This window comes from Sciurus carolinensis, chromosome 10 (genome assembly GCF_902686445.1).
Source record: "Sciurus carolinensis chromosome 10, mSciCar1.2, whole genome shotgun sequence".
In the NCBI taxonomy this organism is placed as follows: domain Eukaryota; kingdom Metazoa; phylum Chordata; class Mammalia; order Rodentia; family Sciuridae; genus Sciurus; species Sciurus carolinensis.
Window position 1 is genome coordinate 24,904,425 of NC_062222.1, and position 24,837 is coordinate 24,929,261.

Below are 24,837 nucleotides of genomic sequence, written 5' to 3' on the forward strand. Positions count from 1 at the left end.
TTAAATATGTACAGCCACAAGAATGGGGTCATAATTAGAATAAGATTTACTCCATGATGGTGTAATTAAATTAAAACAAATTCTGCTGCCGTGTATAATGAGAACCAGTAAAAATAGAAAAGATATTGATTAAATAAACGAGGTACGCTTCTCTCTTGTTGATGTATCTCTTCTATTGTAGAAGTGACCTTTGCAATAGGTGAGAAGAAGATGGTACTCTTTTCTCCCCTATAATACCAAGAGTAATAACTTTGCTTCTGCCATATTTAATGTTGAAATAATCAATAAAAATGCATTTCTGTATTCACTAAAGCTTATAGATGTATTTTCATCTAAAAAACCTATTTTTGAAAGCAGTGAACAGAAGAATTTTATAGATCTACCAATATAATAAAACTAATCTATTAGAAATAAAAATATAATTTTAGTTATTTTTACTATTTTATTTATTTATTTTATTATATGTTTTACTCTCACAATTGTGTCAACTCAGGTGATAAGTTTTTGATCTGCCTGTTTATGCTGCTACTCTCTCTATATTTTCCAGAATTTTCTATTGGATCAAAAAACTGAAGATTTTACTTCCTGATAAAATTCTTCCTAGCCTACTCTCCTTGCTTAATCAATCTGTCTTAAATTCTCTCAATTCATAGCACACCCCTCAAAAACTTTTGCTAGGTTTATGCATGTAGAATAATCTTGGCTTTCAGAAATATTTTTCTTTACCTGGTGAGTGAGAAGTTTTTCACATAAGACAAATGAGTGAAACCAGTGTAAGTCAATTCAAAATAGATCATCAAGAGCAAAAATAAATGGAATAGACAAATTCAAAGTGGCAGAAAGAAAATAAAAGCATGAAGGGTGACTGATGGTTCAGGGAAAGATTTGAAGGTGTCTAGCTCTATGACTGGTTTCCTAAAAGACCTGCTAAACTTTGGGGAAACTAGAAGAAAAAGGGAGTGAGGGTTGATGCCATGAGAAGTAGGAGTCAGGCTTTCTTGGAGTGGCCAGTGGTTTGGTGAAGAAGGAGGGTGTCTATTTGCAAGCACCATGGAATGCTAGGTGAAAATTTGAGTTTCAGCTGAAGATCTAGAGATTCATGATTGAGAGATTTTAGAGCAGATTTGAGTAGGATGACCATATAGTACTAAATAGATTTGAGAGTAGGATACTTACATCTGATAAAATTCAGAGACATACTAAGAAAACTAGACGAGAAGTGATAAGGACTTAGAATGAAGGAATAAAGGTGAACATGCAGAAGATTGAAACTTGACCCCAATTTCCCTTCAAAAACCAACTCAAGATTGATCAAAGATCTATGTAACACCTGAAACCTTGAAACTGAAGGAGGAATGAAAGAAGAAGTCAGAGATGGAAAGACAGGACCACGAAAACATTTACATTCAGAAGTTCCAGATACTTTTCCAGACCTGTCACTCCCCAAGCCAGTCTCTCTTCCAGACCTGTCACTCTCAAATACCTGGGAAATCTGTACCTCTGCCTGTGCACTATAAATGAACCTCCAGTGAATAAAGTAAGCAAAGAGAGATAAGATGTCTTGAGGAATCTATAATAAAGGGGATTTCCCAGTGTGATCTGTCGATTAGATAATGAAGATTATTACATCAGCCTGAGGATATCAAAACTGACCAGACCACCAGAGGCCTTCTTGAGATCAGTAGATTGATATCATTCCCACATCCCTTTCCATGCCTTCCCATCACTGAGTTTCCTCTAAAAGAAGACCTGGGAACTCCCCCAAAACTATTTCTTCTCTCAAAGTGGCCCACATTCTCCCTTGGACACAAAGTCCCTGCTTTAACCCCACAGGCGTGTCTCTCTCTCTGATTCTGTCCCCATTCTCCCTTCAATGTGTATCTACTTTCCCAAATAAATCTGTGCCTCTGACTGGCATTGCTGAAACTCTTTTTTGTTATGGAAGCCAAGAAGCCCCCTGGTCCTGAGTTGAGTCCCCCTTTCCCTCCAGGAACTCCTCAAACCCTTTTTTGGAGACACCTCTTCTCCCATGAACAAACTGCTAGAAGAAAACAAGGAAAATGTGTCAAGTCATTGGTACAGTCAATCATTTTCTGTAGGACCCCAAAAGCACTGGAAACAAAAGCAAAAAGTGTCAAATAAGACTGCATCAAACTAAAAAGCATCATGTTCAACAAAGAAGCAATAACAGAGTAGAGAGACCACCTACAGAAGGGGAGAAATATTTGCCAACCATTCATTTTATAGAAGGTTAATATCCAGAATAAACAAGGAACTAAAAAATAAATTAATTAAAAATAAATGGGAATTGGCAAACAAACTGAATAAATACTTGTGAAAAGAAAAACTACAAATGGCCAACAAATTCATTACAAAAATGTTCATTATCATTAGCCACCAGGGAAATGCACACAAAAACTACAGAGATATCCTCTCATTTAGAATGGCTATTATCAAAGATAAACAAACATAAGGAACAAATGCTGATAAGAATGAGGAGAAAAAAGGAACTTTTATACACCGTTGGTAAGAATGTAAATTAGGACCATTATAGAGAATAGTAAGGAAGTTCTCAAAAAATACTCAAAATAAACTCACCTTAACTAACCAGCTATCCCACTTTTGTATATGTATGGAAAGAAAATAAAATCAGCATACTCAAGAGATAACTGCGTGCCTATGTTTATTGCAGCACTATTCACAATAGCTCAGATATGGAATCATCCTAGGTGTCCATCAAAATATGAAAAAAGAAAATGTGGCATTATACACAATGGAGTATCAGTCAGTCATAAAGAAGAATAAAATCCTGTCATTTGCAGAAAAATGGATGGAGCTGGAGGACATTATGTTATATATAATAAGCCAGACACAGAAAGACAAGTACCACATGTTCTCTCTCCCATGTGAGAATTAAAATAGAAAAAGGTTAACCTAAAGGTAGAATAGTGATTAATAGAGGAGGAAAGGGTATATGTGTGGATTAGGGAGGTTGGATTTGATCAGAGGATGCTATATATATGTGTGGAAAAAATCACATGGAACCCCATTAATACTAGATTATTATGTAGAACCCCATTGATATGTAATCAAAATAAATAAATATAGGTGTGAGTGAAAGAGGAAAGGGAAAAATTCAAAGTGTATCTTTTAAGAAAAAGTTTGGAGAAATTGGTGAACTATTGTACATTAAGAAAAAAATGAATCTTTTAATAAAATGTAATTCTTTGTGGTTAACTGAGATATTTTGTATCAAGTAGGTTGGAATTCAAGGTTAAACAAGTATTTTCCCTACCTAAAAAATCTCAAATTACATATATACCATACTGATATAGCGATCTAGACACAGGATGTGTGCTAGGAGGCTCACTTAATGAAAATCATAACCAACAGGCAAAATAAAATTTCTAGATAGGGATGCTCTGGGGTTTCTATGAAATCAGTGGTCAATCCAGGTGACATGGCTGTTCCAAGGTGCCCTTAACTGGTGTCTGAAGCTCAGGATGACGTGATGGACCTATTAAAATGCAAGCAAGGTGATACAGAAGCAATTAGGATCCATTAACACTTTAACCCATTTAATGGATGGAATTAGCTAACCTATTTTAGGTGATGAAAAGGAGGAAGTTGTGTGTAAGAGAAAGGAAAGATTGTCAAGGAATTCAGGAGGTATGTGTGGTCCTTAGGGCTTGCATTGTGGATCCTTCTTCTTTCCAGACTATTGGTATCCAGTCAGGTAGTCTTTTGTGGAGGTGATCCAAAAAGCTGGACTGGCATTAGTAGCTCTAATGCCAGCCCCAGCTCGGGCCTTATATTGCTTCGTGGTTTCCTTACCCTCTCTGCCCAGCTTTTGCTTCTCTAAGAGGAGGGAGGCCCTTGGACTCAGCTGTTCAATTCTGTTAGTTACATTTTAATTTTCACAGCTGTTTTTGTTGTGGTTTTCTCAGAGTACAAGGGAGATACTTTTATAAATAAACAACTTTTATAAAGAAAACCACCTGTTTTGAGATTCTATAGCATCAGTAATGTTTCAAAGACATGTTTTCAAGTTCTTTTACAGATGAGCCAGCCATCTTGATTTATGATGAAAATCTATAGAACCTATGATATGCACAAGGCAATATCCGTTTTTCTTATAATCATATTTCACTGGTTACAAAGTCCCAATATATGCTACATTTGTCACCTATGAGATATTTTACTTCCAGACTAACCATTACATTATCATTGAAATTGTATGTGATTTACAAATATTTTAGCCTTCAATACCTATGTTGTCAAAATGCAGAAAGATTAAATTGATAAACGTCTTCCTATTGCCTCTTTTCATTTTTGTGGATTATAAGTAACTGTCAAATCTCCAGGGCTTCATGAAATTATCATCCCGTTATCAAAAATAAAGTTACTTTTCTGATACCTTTGCCTTTTCTTCTATAGAGAATTACTTATGGAAATACTATTTAGGATATCAAAAAGGCTTTCAACAAAGATGAAGCTGCAAGTTATATGCAAGGGGAACAGGGCACTAGGACTGTTTGGGACAATGTGACATACCAGGAAATCTGATTATCTGGCATTTACACTTATGGAGTACATTGATAGTCTTCATTTTGAAAAAGGTATCTTAATCTTTAAATATCCTTGTATTGGTAGAGCCCTCATTGACTAACATTATTTAGCAAAAATGAAGGACAGGATGGACGGAGAAATGGGAGTCTCAGTTGAATTCTCCGTATAATAATCAGAAAGAAATTTACTAAGGTATATAGACAACTCAGATAATGGTTGGGATTGCAGAAGAAATAATCCCAACAAAGTTCTATGAACCAACCCTTGCATCATCCCAGAACTGGTTTGCCAAAATCAGGAAACTGCATCAAAAAGCTATGCCACAGCCATTGACCTCAGAACCACTAGCCAGGCCAGGCCACTGACATGAGTACCAAGTAGACCACATGCTCTGTGCTCACCCTCTATCCCCACATGACTAATCTCCAAAGCAAAGTTTCAATTGGGGTCAAGGGAAGCTAGATAATTTGTTATTTTATGTCTTGAAAAGTGTGTTTTACAATGTGAAAAACTAGCAAAATGTGCAGAAACTTCTCAAAAAGGTCAATGCAAAATTTGTTTTCTAATCCACAAACTTAAAAGTTTAAGAATTTATTAAGTAAAAAGTTTAGTTTAAAAGAGCTAGTGGTCTTGAAGGCACAGACTTAAGCTAGCATTTTTGTTCAAAACTTTTAGCAAATCTATTTGTCATTTTGGTTAAGTTTATACATTCTCTTTCCCCTCTGTTGTTTAAAGACCTAGAGAGAGAGAGAATGAATGTTAATTCCTCAGTGTTCTTCCCATTTGAATAAAATGAAAATCACTTCTGAAATGGCAAGTCAGACTTGCCTTAGTACCACTTTATCATAACTGCTTTTCTTGATTTATTTTATATAAAAAAGTTTAGAGATGGTACAATTCTGTGTTCCCTTCCACTGTTCTGAAAATATTAATTTCTGATCAAGTTTTTTTCCAAGTGGGAAATGATGGTCTTTTCTAGAAAAACAAGGGTCCTTATCAAAATGTTACTGAAAATTATTTACTTCACATGACTTTTATTGAGTAACAAACATTAAAAACTAATGAAAACTAAAAACCAAAGTTCTTCAATTTGCAAAAAGAAATGTTCCAATCTATGAAATGAAAAAGAAAAATGGGTTTCCTTTAAATTGATGCTAGATGTTTTTAGGATTTTTGATGAACTATGCGAAGGAATTAGCATCAAAATCTTGGAAAAATTAGAAGGAATTGGATTGCATAATTTTAAACCAGAATGATGACCATCCAACTGAAGCCACTGAAAATATTTCCTATTCCCCAAAATCATGGGGTATGCAATTTACTTTCTGTGGCCGCAATAGGCATAGTTCTCCTTTTTGATACAAAGCTAGGCCACATTTCCTTTTGCCTTTGAATATAGATGGAATCAGGTGACAAGTTCTCCCCAAGAGGATGTAATTGCTCATGATTTGTTCTAATTTTAGACCCAAATAGTTAAGGAGAAGGTATTCTTTCTCCACATTCTCTTTAGTCCCTTGCCTGGATGGAGAGATTATGGCAATAGTCTTAAAGAATGGTATCAGGAGAAATGCAAATTAAAATTGCATTGAATTTCATCTCACTCCAGCCAGAAGAGCAATTATCAAGAATACAAGTAATGACAATTGTTGACAAGGACGTGGGGAAAAGTGTACGCTCATACATTATTAGTGGGACCACAAATTGGTGCCACCACTCTGAAAAGCAGTTTGGAGATTCCTAAGAAAACTAGGAATGGAACACCATTTGACCCAGTTATCCCACACTTCGGTATATGTCCGAAGGATTTAAAATCTGTATACTACAACAACACAGCCACATCAATGTTTGTAGCAGTGCAATTCACGATAGGTAAGCTATGGAGCTATCCTAGGTGCCCTTCAGCAGATGAATAGATTAAAAAAAAAGTCATGGTACACATACACAATGGAGCATTACTCAGCCATAAAGAAGAATGACTTTATGACATTTGTCAGTAAATGGATGGACCTGGAGACTGTCATGCTAAGTGAAATAAATCAATTCCAAAAAAGCAGAGGTCAGATGTTTTCTCTGATATGTGGAAGCTAATCTGCAATAAGGGAGAGGGGAGAATAGAAGTTCAGTGAATTAGACAAAGGGGAATGAGGGGAAGGGAGGGAAGATGGGAAAAGGAAAGACAGAAGAATGAATCTGACATAACTTTCCTATGTACATATATGAATACACCACAGTGAAGCTCACCATGATGTACATCCACAAAACATGGGTCCTAGGTAGAATAAGATATGTTCCATTCCTGTATAATTATATCAAAATGGACTCTACTGTCATGTAGAACTAAAAAGAGTCAATAAGAAAAATAAAGAATGGCTGTTAGGATAGAAAAGGCCTGAATCCCTGAAAGGTTGCATGGAGTAGGGTCCCTGCTGACTCACACTGGATCATGAAATAAGCTACAAAGAAATTATTATCTTAAACTGATAGGATTTTTTTAAAAGGTTGTTAACTTACCCTGACTGACACACTTCTATGAATATAGGATGCTTCAGGAGAAAACAGTTAACATAAAATTTGATCTATCTACTAAAGTTTCCACAACTCATATTTGTGCAAAAGTACACTACAAATTCTAAAGTGTTTTGTAAATATATTTTAGCAGAATTAATAGAAATATTAATAGCTACACAGAATTTAATGTTTCAATTGTTTTATTCTTTGGAATAAAAGTTGGAAAGAAATGAATAGACAAGGGAAAAAAATCCTCTTAAATTGGAATTACTTGAGTAGCAGTCCATGTTGCAGGATCACAGAAGTTTGGCATTCAACTATTCTAAATGTCACATTTTTTAAGAAAAAAAATATGAATTTTTAAGAAAACGTAAAATTCATAAAAACAATTTAAAAGGAATAACAAGGCTGCATCTTGACCTTGCCTTGTTTCCGGTTTTCCTTCTCCTTAATGCACTTTTATTTAATTTGGCTTAGCTATTTTAAAGATCTCGTATTACTCTAGTCAGAAGCAGTGTTTTAGAATTCAGCTGGGTCACAGGAACTTTCTCACTACTCCATTCTAATTTGCAGTTTTGCTATAATAAAAGCCCTAAATATATTGCTACTGTCTAGACGTTTTATCTGAAACAAGTGTCCTTTGTAGTCTCAGAGGACTTTTCTATTTTATTTCCAGTAAATCAAAGTCTGTGAAGAGCTTCAGTTCTTATTAAGACATACCCTTCACAGTCCAGTGACTGCCAACTGTGGTGAGCCATTGACAGTTCATTTACATATAAGTGATGGCTTCCATCAGGTAGTTGGCTCAAAACACAATGGACATTTAGAGCATATCCAATATTTCTTGTTCTTTGATGAGCACCAAGTGCCAATTTTTATATAGAAACTGACTATTGAAAAGTGAAGGCTTCTTTCCCCTGACCTTACACTGTCTTCCCCACCTCTAGAGGGACATTGTCACTGAGCTTAATGTGGAATCACACCTCTAACAGACATTCAGCAGTATCCCTCCTTCAGTTTGCTAAGAATCCGGATAGTCAAATGTAGGAACCATGAGACAAAAGTGATAATATTGAAAGAAAAAAAAAAAGATATATGTGTGTGTGTGTGTGTGTGTATGTGTGTGTGTGAGTATACATACTATTAAAGAAAAAATGAACTTCTGTATCCTACTCCACATGCCTTAACTGCAAGTTAATTTTCATATTTTATTATTATAAAGTACTTTTTATATTACTTAACATTAAATATATCTTATAAATACATTTACTATTTGGAAGAGCAATTGTACAACACCCACTGAGAAATCCTGTATGATGCCTGTGAGTACCTTACATTATAACTGCATGGTTTTGCTACCATTTTTATCAAATAGAGGTACTGAAAATCTAGCAAAATTTTCACTCCATTAAGGCTATAAATCAGACTATGATCTGTTAACATACTCATATTCAAATCATATATGATTTTTTCTTTTCCTCTTAATTGGGCCATTTCCACCTTTTTCTGCATATAAATAAAGGAAAAATAAACTTTTAAAAGTGAAACTATCAGTTATCAATAAGGAGGATATATATAATTTCATTTCACAGAAAACTAAACTTAAGCTAGTAATCATTGCTTTTTATCTCCTACCAAATGTTTAATTCTAAAATTTTCTGGTTAGACTCCATCATGATTTTAGCCCTGTTCGTTTGGTTTTGGTGAACGCTAACAATAGCATGATTCTTATAATTGGTTCTCTAAAGATTAATTTCAGTAACTTTTATGTATTCTTACAGTAAACTCCAGCATGAAAGCCACCTGAAAGAGTTATCTGTTTAAAACCAAGGAATATATCATAAAATTAGCAGATCAGGGAAAAGGACTTTGAAATACATAGAACACCTGTCACACAGTGTCGGTCTCTATTCACACCTGGTCTCTATGCTCTGCATAGATTCTATTCCTTCAACTACTACTGCTCCTCTCTCCTTTCTTTAATCCATTCATAAATAGAAGGTGGAGGATAGAAGATGGATAAATAAAATGAAGTCCAAGATTCTTAAGGAACTAGTGTTAGTCGCTGTGTGTCAACTCCTTCCAGACTTGAGGAAAGTAAGCTCAGAAATGCAAGAGTATATTGATTCTCAGTGTGTCCCTTCAGAATAAGGAATGAGTAAAGGAAAAAAATATTATGATCATGCTAAAAATTAATGTAGTTTAAAACACATTCTTCAGAAATGAATTCCAAAAAATTTAAGTAATGAAAGATATGCTAAAAAGCAAACTCTTTGATATATATTTTAGCAAAATGTTACCCTATTATCATTTTAAAAAGTAAAAAAGATGAATCCAGAAGTATTTAATATTGGAATGATGAGTTTTAAAAATAATTCTAAAGTTTCTTCAGGGCCTTTATTGTTGTTAATGGAACAAAACAAATTTCAGTCCAATGAAAGCAATACTTGACACTCTGTGGTTTCAGTTCATCATGATGTTTATGAAGAAGTTAAAATAAGCAGTGTTCAGGCGAAGATATTTAGAAATTACAGACTAACTCATCAAAGTCCTTCTTTGCATGTAAAAAAATGCTTGTCTTTTTTCCTGTTGATGCCAAATTATGCCACAGCCACTGTTAACCTTCTCTTCGGGTAGATAGATTCAATCATTATAAGTAACAGTACTGAGTTACTTCTTGCCCTTATTAAACTTCTCATGATTTATAATACTCTCTCATTTTCCTTTCTCTTATGGATCTGGCCACCAACTTCCCAACAAGCTGGATGTTAGCTCTTTTGATTATTGGATGTCCGTTCACTATAATAAAAAATACATTTACATTAATAAATGCTCCACAAATATGAGAGAAATGTACTATGCTTTTGAAATCTTAGAATATTTATTATAGGAAATTAATTATGGTTGTGCTAGAACATGCTGAAATTTGACATGGGTACATTTCCTTTAGGTGTATTGTATTACCTTATGGATCATGCCTAGAGACTCAGGAAATGCTGTTGCTGGACCAAAGTTGAGGGAAGGGATAGCAGGAATGGGGTTCCACTAATGTACAGAATAATTGAAATAAATTAGATGCATCATGTTTTATTATAAAAATTATTTATACCAGTACTGATACTGATAGTGAATCAACATAAACCACTAATTGTATAGATCGCTTATATTCGATTCATTCTTACCTATAAAAATGACGCTTTAAATAAGAAATGAAAGTCATACATTTACCATTGCCGCCATTATGAATAGCTAAAATTTATAGTAGGGTAGTGTTTCTTCATTGTTCATGTGCTAGAGTTATTAATAAAAATATAACAAACTGCCCCAAAACAGTTAAGGTTGTGAGAACAGTTGACATTACTAATAGGGCACGGATGCCCTGATGGGTATCAATACTGGGTATTGCTGCTTATCTTCATGTACACTTGAAAAGCCATTAGATAAAGAGCAAGGCCTTATAACAACACAATTAATTTAGGTCAAATTAACAAAGGATCGGCACAGGCATCGCTCCAAAAAAGACATATAAATGTCCAACGGTCATATGAAAAGGTACTTGGCATCATTAATCATCAGGGAAATGCAACTTAAAATCACTACAGAACATCACATCACATCTGTAAGAATGGCTGTTATCAGAAAGTCTAGAGGTAAGTGTTGGCAAGGGTGTGGAGAAAGGGGAGACCTTGGACACTGCTTGTGGGAATGCAGACTGCTGCGGTCCTTCTGGTAAACTGAGTGGAGGGTCCTAAAGAAGGTAAAATTAGAGCTACCCTGCAACGCAGCAATTCCTCTTCTGAGCAGACATCCAAAGAAATTGGACTCAACTGCTCATAAAGATGTGTGCTCCCATATCACTCCAGCATTATTCACAACTGCAGGAATATGAAAATAACCTAAGTACTGAGTAATGGATGAATGGCTAAAGCAAGGTGGGATATTATGAAATCCCAAAAAGGGAGATTGTGTTTGCCACAACATAAGAGTATGTAAATAAGTCCCAAACTGGAGGTCATTGTACTATGTGAAATAAGCCAGATGCAGAAAGGAAGGCTTTGCATAATCTCACTTATGCTATGGAACTTTAGTAAAGGTTTAAGTACACAGATGTGGAGAACCCAATGGTGGTTACCAGGGGTGTCAGGAGTAGGAAACAGGGAACTGTAGCTCAGTGGTCACAAACTATAGAACTGAAGGATGGACAAGCGAGGGAATATGATGTACCACATGGGGACTGCAGTTAATTAAAATGTGCTGCATATGGGATTCCTGCCAAATGGAGAGATTTTTAGCTACTCCTGACACAAAAATAAAAATAAAAAATGGGAAATTACAGAAGATGATGGATACATTAATGTGCTTCAATAATCCTTTTACTATGTTTCTTATAATACCATATATACCTTAAATATACACAATAGAATTTATTTTTTAAAAAATAAATTAGTTCACACTAAGAGAACTTATAAATTCATCAATATCAGTAATTATTCCTATTATGATCATAAGAAAAGGCAATCACCAATTTGGGTCCTAATCTTGTTGCTACATTAGATAAGCATGTTAGATACTGAGACGAGATCTTAGTATAAAATAATTTCCTATTGTGAATTTGTTTGATAATATGCAGCGCCAAGCATGCCTTTAATCAAGCAGAAGAGAGCTAATATTAAGGATTACTCAAGGTAGGTAAGTAGAAAAATGAATATAATGATCCACATTCTTATTCTTAAGCATCTGTAAAGGAATCTAGTTTTAGTGCCTAATCTCAATTTCCTTATTTTTGAAATTGGTATCTATCTTGCCCAGTATTTGAAGGGATCCAAAAATATCCATCCAAAAATATGTGTAAAATAATACTCTGCCTCCTCAACTACCAACAAATGTGCCATACCGATTCAAGATATGAAAAATAGGGGAACTTTCTAGGTATATGTTAACACTGTACTTCAGACTCAATATTTCTGTAAACCAATATTTCTAGAATACCAAAATAATGATAATTAATAATAATAATCTATTAATTAAAAAGATATATATCTAATGCTCTATAAATATTCAAAATATAATAGTTGAATTATCTATATTATGACATAATATAGGGTTTTAATATTTTTATGACATTATAATATAGGGTTTTAAGATTTCACTAAACAATTGTTTAATCTGCTGGTTCATGAATTTTTAAGTTCAATAAAAGACCACTTCATCTTAGGAAAAATACAAATGCAAGTTCACATGATCTTTCAAAGTAAATATTCTTGACCTTCATTTCTGTCATATGGCAGAATAGATTCAAAAAACAATCCTTTCGATTAAGTCCAATCCTGAATAAAATATTAAATGTGTTTTAACTTCATTGCTGAACTGGCAGGGAGAAAAGAAAACACAAAGGCCAAAAACAAAGTGAAATCAGTCACCTTAGTAGATATTTCAGAGCCAAAAGTCAGTTTCTTCCATCCAAGGTTCTCTGTTAAGCCCTGGATGTCTGAACTGCAGTCTTGTGAGGGAAACAGGGACAGGAGATAAAATATGGGTTCCCCCAAAGGGAGAGTCTAGTGTGAGGCCACCACCAACGACTGGGGACCTGAGGTCTAGGAAGAAAGGAAGAGGTGAGCGGGAAGATGGCGGACTAGAGGGCGGCTGCATTTCACGTTGCTCCAAGACGCAAGATTCAAAAGAGGAGATAGTGAGAGACTTGGGACCAACTCAAAGCTGCCGGGTGAGTCTCTCCTGTTGGGGAGGCATCCCGGATGGGGCGGTAGCCCCGGAACGCAGGGAATTTGTGAAGTGGAGTTGCTCGGCGAGACGCCCCTCCCCCGCTGGAGCGGTAAACACGGACAACTGGGATCATCGTAGAGGAGGCAGCTCAGCATAGCGCTTGGACTCGAGCAGCCGCTGGGGCTCTGGGCGGCTGCCTGGGGAGGAGCTGCGTGGCGAGCTGTTTGGACCCAGAACAACCGCTTCTGAACACTGGGGGGTTGCCCGGAGGAAGAGGAGTAGCGCGGCGGGTCGCTTGGGTCTAGGAGTGACTGCATCAGAGCCACGGGCGGTTGCCAGAGGAGGAGCTGCGTGGTGAGCTGTTTGAACTCAGAGTGGGCGCTCCTGAGCGCCGGGGGACTGCCCGGAGGAAGAGGAGGAGTGCGGCGGGACGCTTGGTCTGGGAGTGACTGCATCAGAACCACAGGCGGTTGCCAGAGGAGGAGCTGCGTGGTGAACTGTTTGAACTCAGAGCGAGCGCTCCTGAGTGCCGGGAGGTTGCCCGGAGGAGGAGGAGGAGCGCGGCGTGTTGCTTGACCTGGGAGTGACTGCATCAGAGCCGCGGGCGGTTGCCGGAGGAGGAGGTGAGTGGTGAGTTGATTGGACTAAAAGCGACCGCTCCTGAACACTGGTGGCCTGCCTGGAGGAGGAGCGTGGTGAGTCACCTGGTCTCGGAGCCACCGCTCCTGAACACCCGGGGGGCTACCCCAAGGAGGAGGAGGAGGAACAGGGCGGGTCACTTGGACTTGGAGTGACTGCCTAGGGCTACGGGTGGTTGGCGGGAGGAGGAGACCGAAGTGAGTTGCTTGGACTCCTAGTGACTGCGTCGGAAACTGGGCGGCTGTCCGGAGGAGGAGGTGTGTGGCGGGTCTCTGGGTCTCAGAGCTATTGTACGGGGCTCCAGGTGGTGGCTCAGGGGAGGGGCTGCATAGCCAGGTGATTGGTGCAGAGCAGGGTCCCAGGACCTAGGTGGCTTCTTGCTGGAAGAGCCGCACAGAGACACGCCTAGGGGCGGAGCGAAGTTTCCAGGGCGGCGGGCAGATTCTCTGGGAGAGGCAGCCTAAGGAGACTCGCCTGCGAAGGGTGAGGCTCCCAGGCCCAGGACGTAGGTCCGGGCCCCTGGGATCGTTACAGAGGAAGACAGCCCAGCCCAGGTGGTAGTTGTAGATTGAGGGGAACCTCTAGGAGGGCAACTGACCAGGGAGACGTCCCCACCGAGTGACTCTGCCCGGCCGGGGGAGGTTTCCCACAGGGACGGTAAAGCCAGAGACATAGGCACAAACAGGCTTTGCCTCAGCCCGCAGTCTAGTTCCCCATTGGATGACCATTGGTCAGCAAGTGGAGGCACCTCTGCCCACTAGCAGGGAATATACGCCACCTGAGGGTTACCACACCTAGAGAGGCAGCTTCTTCGTGGAGCTCTGCATTATCAACCTCCTCCAAGACTTCAGGCTACTGAAGGATAAGAGGGGATATACTAGCAATCTTCAGGGACATTATAAGTTGATAGAGGAAATCTGCAATATCTTAATGACCCACTGATTCCTGAACAATATGAGAAAACAAGGGAAGAAAATGCCCCAAACAAATCTAGATGTTACATCAATAAAATCCAACGACAGCATGGCAGAAGAAATGACAGAAAGGGAGTTCAGAATGTACATAATTAAAATGATTAGGGAAGCAAACGATGAGATGAAAGAGCAAATGCAGGCATTGAATGATCACACCAATCGACAGTTAACAGAGCAAATTCAGGAAGCAAAAGATCATTTCAATAAAGAGTTAGAGATATTGAAAAAAAACCAAACAGAAATCCTTGAAATGAAGGAAACAATAAACCAAATTAAGAACTCCATAGAAAGCATAACCAATAGGATAGAACAGCTAGAAGATAGAACTTCAGATATTGAAGACAAAATATTTAACCTCGAAAACAAAGTTGAACAAACAGAGAAGATGGTGAGAAATCATGAACAGAATCTGCAAGAACTATGGGATATCATGAAAAGGCCAAATTTGAGAATTATTGGGATTGAGGAAGGCTTAGAGAAACAAACCAAAGGAATGAACAATCTATTTGAAGAAATAATATCAGAAAATTTCCCAAATCTGATGAATGAAATGGAAAATCAAGTCCAAGAGGCTTATAGGACTCCAAATACACAAAATTACAACAGACCCACACCAAGGCACATTATAATGAAAATACCTAACATACAAAATAAAGACAGAATTTTAAAGGCTGTGAGAGAAAAGAACCAAATTACATTCAGGGGGAAGCCAATACGGATATCAGCAGATTTTTCAATCCAGACCCTAAAAGCTAGAAGGGCCTGGAACAACATTTTTCAAGCTCTGAAAGAAAATGGATGCCAACCAAGAATCTTATACCCAGCAAAACTTACCTTCAAATTTGACGATGAAATAAGATCATTCCATGATAAACAAAAGCTAAAAGAATTTACAAAAAGAAAGCCAGCATTACAGAACATTCTCAGCAAAATATTTCATGAGGAAGAGATAAAAAACAAAGAAGCAAATCAGCAAAGGGAGGAATTATCCTAAAGGAACTGTCAAATAAAGGAGGAACCAAGATGTGTCAAAAATTTTAAATATGAACCAAATGACTGGGAATACAAATCATATCTCAATAATAACCCTGAATGTTAATGGCCTGAATTCATCAATCAAAAGACATAGACTGGCAGATTGGATTAAAAAGAAAGATCCAACAATATGTTGCCTGCAAGAGACTCACCTCATAGAAAGAGATACCCATAGACTAAAGGTGAAAGGATGGGGAAAAACATACCATGCACATGGACTCAGCAAAAAAGCTGGAGTATCCATCCTCATTTCAGATAATGTGGACTTCAAGCCAATGTTAGTTAGAAGGGATAAAGAAGGACATTTCATACTGCTTAAGAGAAGCATAAATCAGCAAGATATAACAATCATAAACATCTATGCCCCAAACAGTGGCTCATCCATGTATGTTAAACAAATCCTTCTCAATTTTAGAAACCAAATAGACCATAACACAATAATACTAGGTGATTTTAACACGCCTCTTTCACCACTGGACAGATCTTCCAAACAAAAATTGAACAAAGAAACCATAGATCTCAATAACACAATCAATAATTTAGACTTAACAGACATTTATAGAATATACCATCCAACCAAGAGCGAATACACTTTCTTCTCAGCAGCACATGGATCCTTCTCTAAAATAGACCACATATTATGCCACAAAGCTAATGTCAGCAAATACAAGAAGATAGAGACACTACCTTGTATTCTATCAGATCATAATGGATTGAAATTAGAAATAAATGAAAGAGTAAAAAACAGAAACTACTCCAACACCTGGAGATTAAACAATATGCTACTATATGATGAATGGATAACAGAAGATATTAGGAAGGAAATTAAAAAATTCTTAGAGGTAAACGAGAACAAAGAAACATCATATCAAAATCTCTGGGACACTATGAAAGCGGTACTTAGAGGAAGATTTATTTCATGGAGCGCATTTAATAAAAGAAGTAAAACTCTAAAAATAAATGACCTAACACTACAGCTCAAAGCCCTAGAAAAAGAAGAACAGACCAACACCAAAAGTAGTAGAAGACAGGAAATAGTTAAACTGAGAGCTGAAATCAACGAAATTGAAACGAAAGAAACAATACAAAAAATTGACAAAATAAATAGTTGGTTCTTCGAAAAAATAAACAAAATTGATAAACCTTTAGCCACACTAACAAAGAGAAGACGAGAGAAAACCCAAATCACTAAAATTCGGAATGAACAAGGAAATATCACAACAGACACGACTGAAATACAAAACATAATTAGTAGCTATTTTGAAAATCTATACTCCAACAAAATAGAAAATTTCGAAGACATCAACAGGTTTCTAGAGACATATGAATTGCCTAAACTGAACGAGGAGGATATACACAATTTAAATAGACCAATTTCAAGTAATGAAATAGAAGAAGTCATCAAAAGCCTTCCAACAAAGAAAAGTCCAGGACCAGATGGGTTCTCAGCCGAGTTCTACAAAACTTTTAAAGAAGAACTCATTCCAATACTTCTCAAAGTATTCCAGAAAATAGAAGAGGAGGGAACTTTCCCAAACTCATTCTATGAAGCCAATATTACCCTGATTCCTAAACCAGACAGAGACACATCGAGGAAAGAAAATTTTAGACCAATATCCTTAATGAACATCGACGCAAAAATTCTCAACAAAATCTTAGCAAATCGCATACAAAAACATATTAAAAAGATAGTGCACCATGATCAAGTGGGTTTCATCCCAGGGATGCAAGGTTGGTTCAACATCAGGAAATCAATAAATGTCATTCACCATATCAATAGACTTAAAGTCAAGAATCACATGATTATTTCGATAGATGCAGAAAAAGCATTTGATAAAATACAGCACCCCTTCATGCTCAAAACACTAGAAAAAATAGGGATAGTGGGAACATTCCTTAACATTGTAAAGGCCATCTACGCTAAACCCATGGCTAATATCATTCTAAATGGTGAAAAACTGAAAGCATTCCCTCTAAAAACTGGAACAAGGCAGGGATGCCCTCTTTCACCATTTCTATTCAATATCGTCCTTGAAACTCTAGCCAGAGCAATTAGACAGACCAAAGAAATTAAAGGGATACGAATAGGAAAAGAAGAACTCAAACTATCCCTATTTGCTGATGATATGATGGTATACTTAGAGGAACTAGGAAATTCCACCAGAAAACTTTTAGATCTCATAAGTGAATTCAGTAAAGTAGCGGGATATAAGATCAATGCACATAAATCTAAGGCATTTTTATATATAAGCGATGAATCTTCAGAAAGAGAAATTAGGAAAACTACCCCATTCACAATAGCTTCGAAAAAAATAAAGTATTTGGGAATCAATCTCACAAAAGAGGTGAAAGACCTCTACAATGAGAACTACAGAACACTAAAGAAAGAAATTCAAGAAAACCTTAGAAGATGGAAAGATCTCCCATGTTCTTGGATAGGAAGAATTAATATTGTCAAAATGGCTATACTACCAAAAGTGCTATACAGATTCAATGCAATTCCAATTAAAATCCCAATGATGTACCTTACAGAAATAGAGCAAGCAATTATGAAATTCATCTGGAAGAATAAAAAACCCAGAATAGCTAAAGCAATCCTTGGCAGAAAGAGTGAAGCAGGGGGTATCGCAATACCAGATCTTCAACTCTACTACAAAGCAATAGTAACAAAAACGGCATGGTATTGGTACCAAAATAGAAAGGTGGATCAATGGTACAGAATAGAGGACACGGACACAAAACCAAATAAATACAATTTTCTCATACTAGACAAAGGGGCCAAAAATATGCAATGGAGAAAAGATAGCCTCTTCAACAAATGGTGCTGGGAGAATTGGAAATCCATATGCAACAGAATGAAACTAAACCCATATCTCTCACCATGCACGAAACTAAACTCAAAATGGATTAAGGATCTCGGAATCAGACCAGAGACCTTGCATCTTATAGAAGAAAAAGTAGGTCCAGAGCTTCAACATGTCGGCTTAGGACCAGACTTCCTCAACAGGACTCCCATAGCACAAGAAATAAAAGCAAGAATTATTAACTGGGATAGATTCAAACTAAAAAGCTTTCTCTCAGCAAAGGAAACTATCAGCAATGCGAAGAAAGAGCCTACAGAGTGGGAGAAAATCTTTGCCAATCATACTTCAGATAGAGCGCTAATCTCCAGAATCTATAAAGAACTCAAAAAACTCTACACCAAGAATGTAAATAATCCAACTGACAAATGGGCTAAGGAAATGAATAGACACTTCACAGAAGAAGATATACAAGCAATCAACAAACATATGGAAAAATGTTCAACATCTCTAGTAATAAGAGAAATGCAAATCAAAACCACCCTAAGATTCCATCTCACCCCAATTAGAATGGCAATTATCAAGAATACAACCAACAACAGGTGTTGGCGAGGATGTGGGGAGAAAGGTACACTCTTACATTGCTGGTGGGGCTGCAAATTAGTGCAGCCACTCTGGAAAGCAGTGTGGAGATTCCTTAGAAAACTTGGAATGGAAACACCATTTGACCCAGCTATCCCACTCCTTGGCCTATACCCAAAGGACTTAAAATCAGCATATTACAGAGATACAGCCACATCAATGTTCATAGCTGCTCAGTTCACAATAGCCAGATTGTGGAACCAACCTAGATGTCCTTCAATTGATGAATGGATAAAGAAAATGTGGTATATATATACAATGGAATATTACTCAGCCATAAAGAACGATAAAATTATGGCATTTGCAGGCAAATGGAGGAAACTGGAGAATATCATGCTAAGTGAGATAAGCCAATCTCAAAAAACCAAAGGAAGAATGATATTGCTAATAAGTGGATGATGACACATAATGGGGGGTGGGAAGGGTTAGTGTTGGGGTTGGAGTTGGGTTTAGGGAGGGGGGCAGGAATGGAGGAAGGAAGGACTGTATAGATGGAGGGGAAGGGTGGGAGGGGAGGGGGGGAAGGGAAAAAATGGCAGAATGAATCAAACAACATTACCCTATGTAAATTTATGGTTACACAAATGGTATGCCTTTACGCCATGTACAGACAGAGAAACAACATGTATCCCATTTGTTTACAATAAAAAAATAAATAAATAAAAAAGAAAAAGAAAAGGAAGAAAGGAAGAACGAAATGGGGAAGGAAAGAATGGAGGAAAGGGGGAGAAGAAAGAATGGGAGGGAGGAAAGCAGGGAGAAAAAGAAAAAAGGAAAACACTTCAAGGAAGGGGACAGTCAGAAAACTGTCCTGCTCCATGAGTCTGGGCAGAGGCGCCATTACTGCAAGGCTGGGCCATGGTTTGGTATTCCAGTTCAGGTCACCTGTGTGTCCAAAAGAACATCAAATTGAAAGTTCGTTGGTCCCTAAGAACAAATGAAAAACCTCTCAAGAGGAAAGCAATTTCAAACAAGGTCTTTAAAATATATCACAAAAGTGTATTTTATCAAAGCCCAGTGTGTTATAGTGAATTTTTAGATGGAAAAGCAGGTTACAAAGTAGTATCTACAATGCAATCCTAGTTTGTGAAAAGTTATATGCATAGCAAAACATGTAAAATATTAATACCAAAATCTTAGAAGTAACTGGAATTATAATTTAGCTTCAGATTTCCTCCTTCTTCTTCCTTTCAATAGAAAATATTATTTATGTGAAACATAACAACACTAAGAGATTTTCAAGGTTCTAGATTGGAAAATATGGGTGAAAGTCATTTAATTATAGCTGATTAAGAAATAATCAGAAATATTTTTGTTTATATTGCAATAATTTAAAGAAATGGATTGAACTTTGGAAAACATTCAAATAAAATAGATAGCATGTTAATCTACATTGCATACGCCATACTCAGAAATATAATTTTTTCTCAAAGATTTAAAAAATACTCTTCTCTGTTTTCTTTTAAACCAGATACAAATTTTCATATCCACCATTCTATTTTATTATTTAGCATGCAAATTCACTGATCTACTCAAGGTTGTACATTGCTCTACACTGTTGACTACTTCTTATGAATACTTCAAAATAAATCTTCCTAAAGCAACATGGAAAGAAAACAAACAGACATTATGTTACAAAATAAAATGCAGTGTAGGTCATGGAGTATTTATTGAGTTTAGAGTCATGCTAAGGGTGATTAACTGAAACCTTTCTGGGTCACCACTTCTTAATCCAGAATCAACAAACAAAACAGCAAAAAACCATAATAATTGTGTTATTCATACCACTTAATCTTTTATTGGGGCAGGGGTTGAACTCAGGGGTACTCAACCACTAAGCCACATCCTCAGTCCTTTTTGTATTTTATTTAGAGACAGGTCTCACTGAATTGCTTTGCACCTCACTGTTGCTGAGGCAGACTTTGAACCCTTGATTCTCTTGCCTCAGCCTCCCAAGCTGCTAGGATTACAGGCATGTGCCACCACAGCTGGCCATACTGATTTAATCTGAAAATACATGAAAGCACTACCTAATGTGGCATCATGAGCCTGTCCAGTAGAACATGGTCACAGTCAATACAAAACCAAATCTTGTTCTAAATGATAAATGAGGATATAAAGAGTTATAAATGATATTCATATATAGCAAGATCCAAGCCTGAACCTAACTTTTGTCTACTTTAGGATTTCAGAAGAGGGTATGTCAGAACAATGGAAGAACAAATCCTTGAGGAATCCCTTTGCAAAAGACCAAGAATCGTTTTTGTGGGGAAAGACTCCTATTAAGAGTGAGTTGAATGTCTTAGTCATGGTCCATGAAGATGACAGCAGTTGGCTGAACTGCATGATTTTAGAAGATACTGGGGGATATTACTTTAAGAGGATGGTACCAAGTGAGAAAATGGAAATGTCTAAAAAGTCATCCCCTCTACACTAGGTCCTGGGATGCTGAGAGCACAGACATAGGGGTCTGGATTCAAGGTCACTGGTACAAAGGACAGGAGGGGGGCTTCTCCCCCTAGGAGGTTAACTTAGACCTATGCATTTTCACCAAAGAATGACCTGGACAGGGGCTGGAACAGAAGAAGCAAAACACTTTCACCAGATTTCCTCAGCTTCAGAGAAACAGCAGCAGATGCCAGCAAGGGGGCAGGGGAATATGTGGTGTGGTGTGGTGTGGTATGGTGTGGTGTGGTGCTGGAATGTGTAATTCTATGCTGAAACCAAAAGTGATGTATTTGTAAGCAGATGCAAAATACCCTAGGAGAATTCATAGTTACTACTATGGTTATTGGGACTGCTTTCAAGAGACCAGAGGTTGTGACCATTTTTGTGCCTATATATTTCTCTATCTACATATACATATCTGTGTGGGTATGTAGTTGGCTATTGTTTGGAAATATTAAAATCCTCACTGCTCCCAGCTGCTCATTCTGGTATTCAGATAAGAGTAATGGCTCTTAAAGGCTGACTGAAAATAAATCACCTAATTTCTGATGCTTACCCATTTTAAAACAAGGAAAATTATTATAAATAGCTAATAAATATTCTATTCTTGAAGTTTTAAATAATCAGATCGCTTTTCGAAAATTTGCAAAAAAGGAAAACAAAACCATTTAAAATGGGGTGAATTACAATATTCCATATATGCATGTCTCTCAAGCAGAAAAATTCAAGAACACAGAAGACAGCTGCATTTCAAGAAGGAAGTTAAAAAAAATGGAAACCATACTTTCAAAAGTAAGGCTTCCACTTGGAAGTGAATGGCTTTGCTAAGAATGAATGGTATTTTGGGGATCCAAGAAACCAGAATCTGGAAAACTCAGCACATGAAGCCATATGGTGAAGATTGTGTGATGATGAGAACCCTTTCCAATTTAATGAAGAAAGTATTGAACCAGCAGATTGGTGGAAGAACAAAAGACAGACATTGAACAGTACCTGACAAAAAGATCAGGCTCTGTTGTGTGTGTGTGTGTGTGTGTGTGTGTGTGTGTGTGTGTGGTGTTTTACTGGGAATTGAACCCAGGAGCACTCTACCAGTGAATTACATCTCCAATTCTTTTTGATTTTTTTTTTTTTTTTTAATTTTGAGACAGAGTCTTGGTAAATTGTCTGAGGCTGGATGCATCTACCTCAGACTCCAGAGTAGCTGGGATGATAGGTATGTGCCACAAAACCCAAACTCCCTATCCCCTTGTATCTTGCCCTGGAGGGTAGAAAAGAGAAACCTCAGTAATGGAAGACACTCGAGTCAGTGGGAGAATATAGCAATAGGGAGGTTTTGTTGAAAGGGAATTCAATCTTCTTTAAAAAGTCAAATGGTCAATACAGTGCTAAGAAATATGGGAAACAGCATCTAGATTAGGGTTCTGCAGCCACAGGAAACAAATAACATTGCAACGTGGTATGAGGAGACATACTGAGATTGCTGAATGTCCTGAGGGGACATGGGAATTCTGAGAATGCTGACTGAGAGAAGAGGCCCAAGATCAGGAATCAAAGAAACAGAGTCTATGCATCCAACTACTGGGACCATAGCAGGTATTAAGAATGGATGCCAATAAATGGCTCCCAAGGTCCAGGTGGAATGATTTATAGCACAGAAGAGCCCACCAAGGAGAGGACACTGCATTCAGGATGTCTCTCAGAAAAGAAATCAGAGAGCAGACCTATTATGAATGGGTTCCCAGGAGCAGATTAAGAATAGAGAATGAAATTAGATGGAATATATAAATAACAGAGCAGCATAAAAACACAAAATTTAGAAATGTCACTTATAGAAAGAAGTGAGTCAGATTACGAGCAGGGAAACATGTTCTACACTTAAGGATAAAACCCTACATACTAAGAAATAAAAGTTTCATCTGAAGTGACTGCAACTCAATAAAAGATATGGAGAAAAAAAGAGGAGCTGACCCAAGTAACTTCAGAAAACAAATTCTGATTAGAAACTGTAGGCTAAAGACAATATGCAAATGGACATATAATTACAGTTGTGTAAGTGTGTGCATGTATATCAGCATGTGCATTATTTGTACTATAGAGGAAGAGTGCTAGGAAGTAGTGACATGTTGGTAGCAATGAGCTTCTCCAGTGAACGGATCTTGTTTTCTAAATACCACTTTCTAATAGAAGCAGTCAGAACTACTTGGAGAAATGGCTGATTATAGAGTTAGGCCAAAGTTAATACAAGATGCTCCTACAGAACTGTGTAGTGACAGAATGTGAGGAAGTCCTCAAAAGACAAAAAGATAGGGACATGTCAAAGGGACAGAGGAGCCAATCTGAAAAAAACTATCAGTGTCTATAGGTGTCTAAAATTGACTAATAATAATGCAAAATAATATAGCATTTGATTATGACTCAAAGTATAAAATAAAATATATTAATGAATATTTATACAAATAAATGATTGAATATATAGAGGAAAAAGTCTGTATTACTTAAGAATTCTTAATAATTTATATAGATGCTTCCATAAATGGAAAGAAAAGTTTAATTTTGTCCCCTTCTCATCCTTTGGTTATGGGATGGACTTAGTTTTGTGCTTCCCAAAAACCACCTGCAGAAAGGGCAGGGGTGAATTTATAGTAGAGAAACATGAAAAATACTACCTTGGCCAGGTGATCAAGGTTAATATCATCAGCCATAAGTCATACTGACAGCAAGTTTCTGCTGAGACAATGTACTGAAAAGGGCACTTAGCTCTCGATGTTCTATCAAAAAATGTATAACCCCATTTTAACCATGAGAAAAACATGTGGCAAGCCCAAGCTGAGGAGCATTCTGCAAAGTTTCTGTCCAGTGATCCTCAAAACTATCAAGGTCATGAATAAATGAGGAAACACTAGGAACCTGCTCAAACCACAGAGAGCCCCAGAAGACAAGTGAACACAAAGTGGTATATGGGATTGCAACCTGGACGAAAAGAACATGAGTGGAAGAATTAGTACAATCCAAATAAAGTCTAGAGTTGGTCCATCACAATATGGAAATATTGGTTCCTTAGTTTTCATAATAATGTACCCCAAGTACCATAGTTATGCAAGGTATCAGTGGCAGAACTGGGCGAGGGAATTCTATACTAGCTTCATAGTCATCTATAAATCTTAAACTATTCCAGATAGAGATAACAGAATAACAACTGCCATTCAATATACTAGATTCAGTGTCAGGCACGGTGCTGAGTGCTGTACTTATGCTATCTCAATTTTTCTTTCTGCTAGTACCTGCTGCTAACCTCATCATGATGGGAAACTAAGACTCTTAGGAGTGACAAGTTTCACTGAGTTGTAGGCAAATCTTGATCCACGTTGATTTCAGAAATTGTTACAACTCACTGGAAACCACAGTAGTATTTAAACCACTCATTTTTTAAGGTCTATGCTACATTAAATTGTCATCTGCCTTTTAGTACATGTGTTATACTTTCAAAACACCAGTAA

At 37.2% G+C, this 24,837-nt stretch overlaps 1 protein-coding gene across 1 annotated transcript in view; it reads right to left on the reverse strand.

Annotated features, from left to right (window-relative positions):
• Positions 1-9,763: 9,763 nt before the first annotated feature.
• Positions 9,764-24,837, reverse strand: part of Iqcm (IQ motif containing M) — a 319,309-nt gene continuing 304,235 nt past the window's right edge. The window contains 1 exon segment of the mRNA XM_047565986.1: positions 9,764-9,876. Coding sequence (XP_047421942.1) covers positions 9,764-9,876 — 113 coding nt within the window.